At 41.5% G+C, this 14,551-nt stretch overlaps 1 protein-coding gene across 1 annotated transcript in view; it reads left to right on the forward strand.

Moving 5' to 3' along the window:
- The window catches only part of dpf1 (D4, zinc and double PHD fingers family 1), a 40,682-nt gene that overhangs the window by 15,619 nt on the left and 10,512 nt on the right, over positions 1-14,551 (forward strand). The window contains 3 exon segments of the mRNA XM_044201325.1: positions 1,113-1,202; positions 2,298-2,376; positions 2,508-2,639. Coding sequence (XP_044057260.1) covers positions 1,113-1,202; positions 2,298-2,376; positions 2,508-2,639 — 301 coding nt within the window.

Genomic DNA, 14,551 nt, shown 5'->3' on the forward strand with positions numbered 1-14,551 from the left:
TGTGATTGTGTGGGATAGCACTACAGCCAGCCTTCGTGTTTTACATTGATTCGGCTCACGTGTTTTACAGACCAACCTTGTGAATAACTATTTGAAGGACATTTGAGGGAAGTCGATCCACCTCTTTGCCCTTTACACAGCATGTTGCACTCAGTTACTTCTGAGCAAAAACTTCTGGCTGGAGTATTTCACCAGCTAGAGACAGCTGCTCTCGAATTCAGAATTCAGATGGACAGCTAATCAATCAGCAGTTGAGTGAATGGCCCTCACAGTGGCCCTTTGAGAGCTAGACTAGTGTTTAGGGCCTCTAATCCAGGGCTTCCCCTGACTCCAGCCCAACTCGAGGCTCACCCAGGCAGGCATTATTTCAACACTCTGTGCACACTTTACTTACAGATTGTTTATAACTCAGGAGAAGAGATTGTGTTATGTGTATTCTTTTTGCAATAATCACAATCAGATTAATGTCTTCTAACTATAAAGCTGGTGTTTTCCTTCAATAAGGACAAAAAAAGCTAAAAGCCTCTAGTCTCAAAGGAGCAGTCCACCGATTTTACACATGGAGTTTGTTCGTCAAGAGGAGTACTACACAGCCTGTGAAAACAGTGGTAGACTGTCTCATAAAAGAGACTATCAAGTTGCGTTATGGGAAATGTAGGATCCAGTGTTTTTTGAGCTTGACCCATATTAGGGACTAAAAATCAGGATATCTTTGCTGCTTGATTCTTTTTTTAAAATGTACTTTTTGTGAATCCCCTAATTTATAGAAGTGTATTACTAAATTGCGTGGCGTACCCCTTTAATTGAGGAAGTCGTAAATGGAATTGTTTATTGCAATGAAATGGTGACACATTTGGCTATTTTAGTGTTAATGGTTCTGCTCTTAAGGTTGTTTCCTGCACAGGGATTATGCGAACTCTCTCAAAACCAGCAGGGAGACTTGCAATTTCATGATTACCCATTGGTCCTTGCAGAACAGGGCAAAAGCAGGTGGAGGCTGAGATGGTTGAGGGGAAAGGAAAGAAAAGGAGAAGAAAAGGAAAGGTAAAAAGGAAACTAACTAACCAGTCTGACAGTCCATCTGTCTCTCGCTCTCTGTATCTCATTCATAGAAGCTGCTGGTCGGGGATTTCCCTCATGAACTGGAGGTGGACGAGATGGAGGAAGATGTCCCGAAGCGCAAGAACCGTACCAAAGCACGGGTAAGACATCAATGACATTTCATAAATCATCTCTATTTTCCTGAAACTAACTTTTATACTAAACTAACAAGCTGCGAAATAAATTATTTGGCTGTCAGTGTAGAAGAGTGAAACTAGGGAAGCCAAAGTCTGCAAAAATGACACAGATCAAGCTCAGAGTTAAACTGTGGTGCAAAACTTCAGTGTCCTGCCTGTCAGACACAAAGCATTAGGAGTTCTGATTTAGATTACACTATAAAATGAGAACCCATAAGTTATTCTGGTGTACAAGACTTAAAGGGAATCTGCTGCATTTGCGCAACCCATATGAGCGTTGTGTAAGAGTCCTGTGTTGCTAATGTCAAATGAATATTAAGCATTAAATTAAAGCTTACATTTCAATGTATTCATGGGGAAATTGTATTAATTGCATCTACAGAAATGACACTTTTTTCTAATCCCTGGTCTGAGGTTATGATAGGTGTGATTTATTGTATTTCATATAGTAAGTTTCACTTTTACATCCGGAATCAATTTGCGCTTTCTCAGTATTCCTGAGTCTGTAGTGAAATGTCATCTGAAAAACCAACAGCTTCATGGAGAATAAATGCAAACGCATCCAGAGATTTAAATCATGCTGGGACAACCTTTAATTTTTAAATTTTTTTTACAACTTTGATTAGATCAGAGAGGTTTTCTCCCCCACTCGTTTTGGGAATCCTATGGGAAGATAATCAAGTGTTAACAATGTATTCTGAAAGTCATCACACACACACACACACTCACACGCAGACACCAGGGTTGCTAATTGGAGCTGTTGCTCCCCTGCTAGGTGTCATCAGCCCCCTCCTGCTGGAAGTGGAGCTTTACAGTGAGAGCAGATGATTAGAATGCAAACGTGTGTGCATGTGTGTGTGTGCGCGTGGAGACCCTTAAACACACAAGCGTGCTGTTACGCTCTTTTTAGTGTGGATGTGTGTGCATACAGAACTTGTGTGAAAGTTCAAACTTTTTGTGTGTATCTTATATACGTGTGATTTTGCATGTGGCTGTCTAAGTTCTCACAAGTGTGTGTGTGCGTGTGTGTGCGCGTGTGTGTGTGTGTGGTCTCTGCAGGCTTACGGTGTTGGGGGCATGAGGAAGAGACAAGAGCCACCAGCCATTGAAGATAGAGACAAGCCTTACGTCTGTGACAGTGAGCGTTACAACTATTTCTTTGTTCCTGTTTCTCCTTCTCTTTTATTCTTAACTTACACATATAGAAAACAACTTTTTTACACTGTGTGTGTGTGTTTGTGTGTGTGTGTGTGTGTGTGTGTGTTACAGTCTGTGGAAAGCGCTATAAGAACCGCCCCGGACTGAGTTACCATTACACTCACACACACCTGGCAGATGAGGAGGGGGAAGAAGACTCGGAGCGACACACACTACCCTTCCAGCGCAAGAACAACCACAAGCGTGAGTCTGCTGTCTGAATATTAAACTTACTTATTGTAGTCCAACTGTCCATTATCTTCCATTATTTACTTCATGTGGAGTGTTTTGGTGGGCTGGGCCTGCTGATCCTGGGTCCTCAGACACCGAACAAACCTAGAGTTTAGGTTTAGCAGTTTCAGGGTCATTCCAACACTCCTATCAGAATATTATCAAGAACTGTTGATCGTCCTGGAGTTCCTCCTGCAGCAATATAGATAGTTACAGTGCTGACTGAGCCAAATCCAAAGTGCGCACTTGTGTGGATGAAGGATAAGATTTCTCTCTGTGGAGTACTGGGTTTAGCTGAGTTCTTCAGTCCTTATTGATTCCATTTTCAGACTGACACAGGAATGCAGGTTAAAACTGTGACTGCGGTCGATCGAAATGGGTCACCATGAATCATCCGTCCTGGCTTCTTGACCTGGGTTAAACAAGAGTCTGACGTTGGCTTTGGTGAACTGGCTGAAAGTCTAAAAATGAGTGAGAGAAAATGGAGAAAACTTTAAACTTTATTACGTAATGGCATAATGCAATTCTGTGTAATTCTTTTGTTTTGCAATAATGTGTTTATGCAGCTACAGTTGCAGATGGGAGTTTCTGTAGAGAGTGACAACAAGGATTAACCTGACACTGTACCCTAATATGAATGGGGACAAACAGTAGGCACTGTCATAGGGAGCGTACCCATCAGTTTATCCCATCCTGAAGGCCTCACCCAATTCCACACCTCACAATTTATGTCCAGTGTCAACGTTCAGTTCCAATGCAGGGCGTAGTGTGTCCTTTATGAAGCAAGGCAGAAGTAACAGTGTAGAGATTGGGGTGTATCATGTTTGACTTTCATGCAGGAGACAAACCTACAGAATATTTGTTTGTCTTTTTATTATTTGTTACCACGATCTTTCCCTAACCTTAAACATACTGTAGTTGCCATGTGCAGCTATTGTAGAAAGCAAGAATTTGAAAATAATTTGCATTGAATGTAAAAAAAACATTGTTATTGAATGCAATCCGGGGTTTGGCAGAATCCACTATCATTCTCTGGCAATTAGGTTTAAAGCCCCCACAAGGTGCATATAGAGTGCCCTTGCCTTATGAAGGAAGAGTACAATATGCAAAGTTTTCCTTCCTCCTTTAATGATGGCTCCATTCCATTTGGGTGCTCCAATAACCCACCATATACCAACCATGTCTTGGCACTACATGGAACAATTTTATGGAATGTGGCCACTGTAAATGTTATTACTTATACCTGAGTTTGACAAGTTATAATGCCCATCATAAAAAATGTCTGATGTAAATCGGGCACAGGGACATTTACTAAATATTGGTGTGGATTTCACCTCACACCACATCATTCCCTGTGGGACTTTTGGCTTATATTTAATAAGATGAACTGCAGAAAGTAAGTATGAGAGTTATTGAGTTTTGGCAGACTTCCTGAAGCTGTAAAGGGGTCTAGTGCAAAACCTGGATGGATACAGGTTTGTACAAGCATCTAAACAGTAGAGCATGATTATCCAAAGATCACTGGTGCAGTAAAAGGCATTGAATTGTAGCGTACAGTATGTATAACAGTACTGCAGGTTGTAGGCATCCCAAGACTGCACTTAGTGCATGGCTACAAAGGTTCTGCTAAATGTATCGCGGGTACCATAAGAAAGCAATAAATGCCAGTGCACAACAAGGAAAAAAAAATGTAAGTTTGAATTAGACCTCAAGCCTTCCCTCCTGTCACCTGCAGCATCCACACTAACCAAATTGCTCAACGTCTTTGTTTCTTTGTGGCTATTTATTTTCACCCCCAGGGCAAGTTTTCATCATCAGTGTGTGGTCTTTGTTCGGTGCTGTCTTTTGTCTGCGTGTTTTGTTTGTCTTTTAAGGACAATGGTATGCATTTATCCTGCAGGAGATTGTGTTTTGGTCACTAATCGTCAGTAAAATGGCTACAGTTATTCAAACAACCCCCCCCCCCCAAAAAAAGAAAAACAAAAAACAAAAACAAGAGAAATAGCTATGGACATTTGAAAAGGGAGTGCAGACTATTCATCCACTGTCTTTGTTCCCCCCAGTCTCAAAACAAGCAATTTGTTCAGAATAGAACGCAGATAAACACACAAAACACACATATCCACATTATCTGTGTATGCTGCACTACAACAATGTCCACACTGAAACTATGCTGCCTCTCAGTTAATTGCTAGTGTGTTTTTAAATTAGCCTGTCTGACAGAACAGACTGCCCTTGTATGTGTGTGTGTGTGTGTGTGTGTGTGGACATGCTGCAGTCTTAGGTCTCTCCAGTGGAGGAGAGCAAGAGAGACAGCATTTGAATCGTTTAATATCCCCCATCACTCCCTCCCAAACAGTCAGCAATCGCACAAACACACACACACACACACACACACACACACCTCAGAAAATGCAATCTTCTCTGCTGAAATGAAAAAGGAAGCTTAGCCTTTTGGCTTGGTGTGTATGTACACATGCACAAGTGCACATGCATTTGCAAGGCTCTGTGAGTGTGTTCAAATGTGTGAGTGTGCGTGAATTAATGTCTGTGCGCCATTATAGCTTTCCCCAATTTGTTGAGTGTCATGGAGGAGACTACACCACCCTCCACCCTTCGGTATATTGCCACATATGTAATAATATTAATATGGCTCCCCCAAATGAGAGCAACCCTGCATGCATAATTAATGCTATATTCTGGCTCAAAAAGCTGTCTAGACACTATAGTATGTATGCTGCATCCAGAACACAAGTGTGAGCTGAAACTTATCACAAAAACTATGAAACTGTCTTTTCTGAACCTTATCCAGCTCCATTCTTTCTCCCTGTTTTTCTATCAGCGTGATAAATGAAAGATTATTCCACCAGGAGATAAGATTTTCCTTCCCTCTCCTTCTCTTTGTCCATCTTTCACCACTTTCCTCTTCTCCTTTTGCTCTGCATCCTCACTTAACCCTCCTCTCCCATCCCTCTCTGCCTCTCATTTTCCATTCTCTTCTCTCTTGTTTTGCTTCATCCATCATCCAGCTTTAGGTTTTCTTTTAATTAATTTCTTTGTTTTGTGTCTACACTCCCCCCGATCATCATCACCAGATCACTACTAAACCTCCCCATATATCTGGATCCCAGCTGATATACAATTTACTCAATATGAGCAGTGCCATTAAAATTCATGACTGCGCCACATACTATGTTTGTTTGTTTTTTTTATTACTCTTCTACTTATTTTCCTCCAAAAAGAAGATTGGAGGTGGAGAGGGAAGGAGGGAGGGAGAAAGAGAGAGTTGGATATGGGGTGGGGAGGGGGCTCTTTTGGCATTGATGTGATGGTGGGAGGGGTGGGGGGCAGAAGAAGAAGAAGAAGAGGAAAAGGAGGCTGAGGAGAAGTGGATGAATAAGGGGGATGTTTACTTTAGAGGTCGGCCCTGCAGTGTCCACATGAAAATTGGTTTTGTGGGAATGGAGAGAGAGAGAGAGAGGTAAATGAGAAAGAGAGGGCAAAATGGAGCAAAATAGTAAAATAACAGGAATAAGATGAATAGATTGCAAGGACACAAACTGAGAGGAACAGCAACTGTGAATGAATGAGAGAAATAAGAGAAAGACAGAGAAAGAGACAGAGGGGAAGGGAGAGGGAGAAGGAAGAGGGGGGAGAATAGTTGTCATTAAATCCCCCCTCTCAAATCAGAGCTGAGATTCAGAGGCCACTTTATCTGGACGGACAGACGGTCCTACGGTGTCGAGCAGCAGGGACGCTCTGAGTGTGCCTGCATGTGTGTGTTTAAAAATCCACACAACACACACACATACATGTACATTTCCTGTGGTGTGTGTGTCTGTTTGTGTGTGTGAATGCGGTGTATGGGCAATCATGCCCAACTTTGAGTGTGTATGTGTGTGTGTGACATGTAATTGAGCCCTTTGAAGGTCAGCGTCCCTTTGTTCCTGCTCACCATTGTTGGTTGTTGTTGGGGGTTTTTTCTTCCTGCTGTCTGCAGACAGAGGAGTGAAAGAAGAATTTTCATCAACCAACATCAATATAAAGCAACACTGAGAACCTAAAATGGCCACTCCCCATTCTTGTCACTCAGCATGTGCACCACTGCCTCAGTTTTCTGTTTTCTCTCTCTACATCTATCTGTTCTTCTCTTCTGCATAACAGCAAAGATGATTTGAATTGTGGTAAGATTCCATCTCTTGTGTTTATTGCTTTAACTATTACATTTCCATTTATAGCAGCATCACTGGGCAGATACAGATGTGTTTCTCTACTGGGACTACTTTGTCAGTTCACTGGGTCTTGTAAGCTGTTAGGACTCTGCATCTAATGCTGTTTGCCACCAAAACTTTCCAAACCTGCATATTCTGACTGTAATTTCTGAGGAAAATGTGGAGTAATGCATTGTAATTTGGTTTGTATTAAATTCAAGTCACCCTTTTTCAAACAATGCTCTCAATGTTTAATAGAAGTCTGATGATTTTTTGCATCATCTTTGCTCTCAAATGTAATGTCATAGTAGTATGACATTGAAGTATGGATAAGGCCAAAGCTTGCCAAATTGCAAGTTTAACGACTCATCTTTTTAATGTATTTCCAATGGCCTCCAGTGGTGTGTGCATGGTGTAATTGTATGTTAATGAGCATATGTACTTTACTAAATGTGTCTGTGTGTGCACATGCACAACAACAATTGGAAACTGGCTTTGTGTTTCACATTCAGAGGAAAAACCCTCTAATGTTTTTTTGTTTGTTTTTTAATTGTATTTTTCAGGCCTATTCTGTAAAATAACACATTTTCAATTTGAATTTCCTGTCTTTCAATGCAAAGAATGATTTAATGTTCATTTATGTAATATTTCTCAATGTTAAGATAGCGCATGTAGAAATAGAGAGCATGCAGTGCTTTCTGGATGTCTTCTGAACTTTTCACGTATTCCTCCTCAGCTTTTGATTGGTTGATTGTTGCCGCTGCTGCACGGCGCAGGGAAGGAAGGGAGAATCGGCTGTTGCCTAGCAATCCGGTTGCCATAGATACCGCCAGGGCTCCCTCCTAAAGAGTACACTGTTATGTACATTGAAAAGAGAGAGAGAGAGAGTAAGAAAGAGAGTGATGGTAGGAAAGGGAGGGAGGAGAGGTATGGAGAGAATAGAAAAAGAGGGAGGAAGAGAGGAGACAGAAAGAAAGAAGAGGAACGGAAGAAGTTGAAGTATAGGAGCGGAGAGAAGGAGCGGAGGGGGCACAGAGGAGTTCATTAAGAATAACATAAAGAATGGGAAGAGAGAGAGAAAACAGACAAAGACAGAAGCAGAGCGAGAAGCAGATAGTTATATAAAAAAAAATCTCTTCATGATTCATCATATAGATTCCCCCAGACAGTTGGAGTGGTGAAGGCAGGGTAATATTGGAGTCTGCTTCATTTGGTATTCTGTCTTAACATGTGGTGCTGTGGCTTGCTGGCTGGTTGTTTTGTGGTTCCACAGTTGTCTTGGCCATGTTTGGATAAGCCCCCCCCCCCAACCACCACCACCACCTCCACAACAACCCCCCACCGAATCCACCCTCACCCACTATCCATTACTATTTGTCTGCTTGTTGTCTGATTTTCTTTCTGTGACTGAATATAACTGTTACTGTAAAACACAGCGAGGAGAGGAGGAAAAAAGAATCAACAATACAAAAGTTTCATACATGCCACATTCATAAATTATTTCTACTCTAATATAAAAGTCCATATGTGAATTGACATAATGCAATATTGATTTAACTCATGAAAACTTTTCCACATTCTAGTCAAAACTCTGTCAGACTACAGTGTTGGGGGAAATCTTCTGGTGCACAAAAATTATGCCTTTTACAATTCTGGTTTGTTTGGAATAAAATGCTAATTGGTAGTTAGCACAAGCAGCGATAGCCACCATGACTGACCACACAAAGAAAACTGCACCACCGACAGAAACTCAAACCCCCCCCCCATTTCAGTGCAAAAATGCCACAAAAGAAGGGACGCAGATTTCCACTTGTCTCACTTGTCTTTGTTAAATTCTCCCGTTTTTGCTCATGTTTTGTTTTAACCCGACTGGTCATTTTTGACATTTCCACATGACAGTGCACGGCTGACACACAGTATAGTGGACCATGCAAGGTTGGGTACAATTCAAACAGGATTTCACAGTCACGTTCCGAGCCGGCTCTCTCCCTGGAACAAAATAGGATTAATAATTTGCATTTTAACTCTTCATTGACAGGGACACAAGCCCATACTGGCTAAGTGTCTTTTTTTAAGAATGTGCATGTGCACAAAGTATACACACACATAGGCATAGGCACTGTGTGTTTGTGTATATGTGAGATTTCTTTGCATGCATGATTTATGGAGCAGTTGGTGTGTCTGTGCGCGTGTGTGATTTATTGGCATGTGTGTCTATTCGCTAAATGTGCACGTATCTGCAGACTGCAGAGCCTGACGGACTGTGTGTGAGTATGTGAGTGAGTCTGTTTCTGCAGGTCAGTGTGATTACAAAGCATCCATAGATCAAGTTTTATTATGCACCAAAACTGCCTCTGTCCTCTTTACTTTGCAATGTCATCTCTGCACACAAGCTCACATTGCATACACACACACACAAATGCATGCATCCAGACCCACAATGCACTGGGAGTTACGCAACCTGCTGACTGGACATGAGCGAAAGTAGTATTTGTGTGTGTGTATGTAAGGGTGAGGGGTGGGGTAGGTTTGGAGGGTGCAGGGATGGAAAAGGAGCAGAAATGGGGGAAAACAGAGGAAGAACAGAGCATGGAACTGGTGCAGGCATTAGTGTGACAACAGATGGATTGCAGGAAAGACTTCCAATTTCCTCTTTGGGAGTAAAGCAGAGGGAAGAAAAAAATAGACAGAGAGACCAAATAAGGAAAGGGAACTGAAAAAATGAAGCACAATGAAGCGCAGAGAAAAGATCGAATCAGAGAGAGAGAGAGAGCAGCAGCAATAATGAGAACGCATGAAAGTGCAAAGAGGAAGAGGGAGGAAGAGGATGGGAGAGAGAGTAAGAGGAGGAAGATGGAGAGAAAGAGAGAGATTGGAAGCCAGTGACTTTTCATCTGTGACTGTCGCTTTCCATCTGACTGCATCTCTGCCTCTTTGTCTGCATAAAAAACCTGAAGCTGTCTCCTTGAGCATTTGGGCTTTTGTGTCTGTGGATGTACATGTATGTGCTTTTTATATGTCCATTTGTTTATCCTTTTGTTTCTTGTTGAAATATGCACACTTTTTGTGACTGTAATTATGTGTGTGCATGTGTGTTCGTGTATGTGGCTGGACGAGGGTTACAGGGACTCTCATTCATCACATTAAAGAGAGCAAGTGGGGGATGGGACTGAAACTGGACAGCAAAAGTTATTATGCAAAGGCTTGGTTGTAAATCTTTGAGTGTATGTGAGTGTGTGTGTGTGTGTGTATAAGCACACTACTGTATATGTGTGGTTGTGGGTGTTTTCATCTGTGTGTGTGTGCTCTCATTGTGTTTGTGTGTGTGTGTGTGTGTGTGTGCGCTTACTCCTGAGAGGCTCTCCTCATTAAGCAGCAAGGCGACAGGAGTGCAGAGTGTGTGTTTTCACACACCGCTGCTCCGATACAACGGGAGCCACTTTTTTCGCCTCCCTTCCTTCTCTCCCCTTTGTGCTTCCTCATCTTTTCTCTCTCGTTCTCTCCTTCTGCATTTGCTTCATCCATTCTTGAAATCCTTCCATGCCGCCTCCTTGTTCTCTTATTCCTTCACCTTTGCACCTCCTTCTCATCCTCACCTCTTCCTCTCGTCTACACCTGCAGTACTGGAGTGTTTGTTGCCTTCGGTAATTGTGAAGAACAGATACACTCTGAAAGTAAAAACATTCACACTCAACCGTCGCTTGTTAATTCCCATCTAAACCTCAACCTTGATTAACCAAGTTTTGTATTTTTATGATGATGGTAGCCACGGCAACTTGTTAATGGCTGAGCTTACCTTTATGTGTTATCTATGCAACAGAATAGAATAGAAGCTTAAAGAAGCATATTAAATCACCTTAATCAGTTCAAGCAAATGTCATGCAAATGTTTAATATGTTTTAATATGCTCTCAAGCCAAGGAGCAGGCGCAGAGCCAGAAAAATGAGAAAAAAGAGTGGGGACAAAGACGAGAAAATTTAAAAAGTGTGGTGGAAGAGAAAGTGAGAAAAGTCAACAGGTAGGCCTATTTGTTTGTTTGTGTTGTGTGTGTGTGTGTGTGTGTGTGTGTGTGTGTGTGTGTGTGTGTGTGTGTGTGTGTGTGGCAGAGGTAATTCCCTTTGGATGGAAGCACTAAGTTGATAAGGCTTCCACCGCGGCCGGCCAGAGGATGAGATTATTGACCAGCCAGAATCGGGCTGTGGTATTGATTCCAGGGTCTGGGAGGGAGACGAAGGAGAGAGAGAGAGGAGGAGGAGGAGGTAGAGAGATTGGGAGGTAGACAGAAAGGGAGATACTGGAGGAGCTAAATGAGGGACAATGCCAGGATGGGGAAACAGACATCAGGTCACGATTTCTTAATTTTGTTTGGGTCTGTGGTATCTCATAGGCTAGTTCTTTTTGTCTTGTTCCTTTTCTTAATTACATATTCTAAGAAATGTTCTTCTTACCAGGTCGCCATTAGTTGCATAATCTTCAACTAAACCTATTCTTCAAATAAAATCATTCTGTCAAAGGGTTGGGATCATTTCACTCATTTCCAAAGCAGTCCAAGATTTTCCTTGTCTTTTGAAAACCACACCGCAACTTTGGTCTCAATATGAAAAGTCTAATTTAAATACATATGTTTTTGCAGTGCAGAAACCGTCGCTGACATTATTTCATTAATCTGTGATGATGATATATAATCTGAAGGAGTGTAGAAAATGTTAAACATGAAAACAAAATCATTTAAATGTAAGAATTTCGTGTCATTATCTGCTCTCTCCCTCTTTTTTCTTCTCTTTTGTTTTTTCTTACACACATGATTAATCAGTTCTCATTTTGACCAGCAAAACTTAGCATTTTAGTCATGTTTTTTTAAGAATAGCTGAATACATAAAATAAATCAAATCAAATAAAGTGAGAAATGTGAGAATATACAATTATTTTTCTAGAAATGAGAAGAGAGTTCAATTGAAAAAGGAACAGGGCAAGAGGCGGTTCAGAGAGCGAAATAACAACGCAAGGTAACGAAGGAGCAGCATGGAGGAGGAAAGGAGAGAAAATGAGACGAGGAGAAAGAAATTATAAGCAGAGAGGGAGGAAGGATGGGGAAGGGTGTGTGTTGGGGTGGGTGGGGGGTTGAGGAGCATTTGAGGATTCATCTCTTGCTGGATAATTCCCAGGAGGATCTCTCTCCAACACTTGAAAGCTGTGAAGTGTGCGGTTCTGCTCATACTCCTCCTGGTAATTGGAAGAGGAGAGTGATGGAGGGGGAGGTAGGTCAGGTAAAGGAGGGAGATACGGAGAAAAAAAAGAAGAGGAGGAGGGTGGCTGAAGCAGGTAAAGATTTGGAGACGGAGAGGGAAAGGAGGGACAGGAGGAGAGGTAAAAGTAACGAGGGGGTTAGGAGGAAGAGAAAGAGAAAAGAACCACCTGACCTGTGCCATCTTTCTTTCTTCAATCTCTCATTTTTTTCAATCAGGCTTATATCTCTTTTATTTTTGCTCATTAGCTCACTCCTCTTTATTCTCTCTCTCTATCCCTCCCTCCGTCCTCCCTTTGCCGGGAATGGTGTGTCTGTGGTTGTAGGCGGCTTCTAAAACATGGCCGCAGGCATTTAATCATTGATGGAGTTTTTTCCTCCATGCAGGCAGGCCAGCGGGCAGCCCCAACACACAGGACCTGCTGATTCACTCTCTGGGGCCTCCAAGCATGCACACACATACACACACACACAAACACACACACACACACATACACACACACACACACACACACACACACACAGATAAAATGTAGCCTGAATGTGTGTGTGTGTGTGTGTGTGTGTGGCTATCCACATGTGTGCCTGTCTAGTTTATCCAACCAGGAATTGTGAGTCCCAATCAGCAGCAGTGAGCCCAAGTAAAAGCAGTGAAGAAAAGCAATTTATTTGACCAGTACAAGAAAACAAAATGTATTTGCATTGGCTCCAGGCCTGCACGCCACATATGTCTCTACAGCTTTATACGTGTGCCAGACTCAGTAAACATCTGGCTGTGTTGTTCTTTAAAAAGTAAATATACTTTATCTACTGTATTCTGTTCCCCTTTCATATGGAGCAGGACTTCTTTACACAGTTCAACCCGAAGTTCAATGCTCTACTCCTACCATGCAAGCCATGTGGCTCTAGGGGTGGTAATGTTAGTCAGTCAGTCAGTTCACCAGTTTGGTCCAGACTGAAGTATCTCAACAACTATTGGATGGATTGTCATGACATTTGGTGAGACATTCATGTCCCCTTCAGGATCAGTTATAACAACTTTATAGCAACTTTTCATCTAGTGCCACCATCAGGTCAAAATTTCATTTGTCCAATACTTTTGGTTTGTGACCAAGTACCTGCAAAACTGGTGACATCCCATCAGCCTCAGCTGTACTTTAGTGCTAATTAGCAAATGTTAGCATGTTAACAAGCTAAACTAAGAGGGTGTAAATCGTAAACACTATACTTGGGCTGTCTGAAATTACTCACTCACTACTCCCTACATAATAGACACTCGTTTACAGTGAGCAGCAAATTTAGATTTGGGACACTTACTAATTATTCATCATTTTGTGTCATCACTGAAAGGTGTAGAGTGGCACGACTGGAATTTTCACATCTCTAAAATCAAATCAAGTTTATCACATACACAATCATACACAGTACAATGCATAGTGAAATTCGTTTTCTGCATTTGACCCATCCTCAGTATTAAGAGCAGTGGGCAGCCACTGTGCAGCGGACTGAAGAACATGCAAACTCCACACCCTAACCCTAACCCCTTCTTGCTGTGAGGTGACACTGCTAACCACTGAGCCACCGTGCTGCACAAATGTGATGTATTGCATTACTGTGAAATTATTTTCACAATACAATGAAAAAGTAGTGTACATGCTATGGACACTACTTTTTCATTCTATTTTTTTCATTCTTTTTTTGCTCTACTTTGCAATTTTTTTAGGGCACTATATAGTGCACATTTCACCCTCAGACTTCGGACACTCAAATAAAATGTCAGACAGTAAATACAAATAGTGCACTATATAGTAAATAAGTGATGAATTCAGACTAAGCTAAACTAAGATGGTGACCATAAACATTAATTTGGATAAAAGTAAAATGTAGCACTATTTCAAAGGAGCTGGGCCTATTTTGACCAATTACATGTAAAGCCTATTTACTTACCTACTACTACTACTACTACTTATAATAATAATCATAACAATAACAATCTTCCTCTTCCTCTGACGTGCTTATGCAGAATTCAACATCACCGCATCATTTCAGCGATATGGCATGAAAGACCACGCTGACTTTCTGATGATTTTTAATAACGGGAAAAAACATATCTGCCTAACCCTCGCCAGCACACAGGCCTGATGATGTGCAGGTAAATTTATTTTTTTCTAAAATGAAACTCTCATTATTTGAAAAAGCTGACACCAGCAAGATCTCATAATGTGATCACTGGCAAGGAGATTATTGAGAATCATGAGGATGGGGCCATCTGTGATGAAATACTAAATTGTGAATTTCAGGTACTAGACAGTGTGTGTCTTTAGCCATGGTCAAGACAACCTAATAAGTTCAGTTTTTATCTTACAAACAGTACAATAAATCTGTAGCACTAAAAATCCTTGTAAATCCTGGTAATGAGTATATTTTAA

Source organism: Siniperca chuatsi, linkage group LG7 (genome assembly GCF_020085105.1).
Source record: "Siniperca chuatsi isolate FFG_IHB_CAS linkage group LG7, ASM2008510v1, whole genome shotgun sequence".
Classification (NCBI taxonomy): domain Eukaryota; kingdom Metazoa; phylum Chordata; class Actinopteri; order Centrarchiformes; family Sinipercidae; genus Siniperca; species Siniperca chuatsi.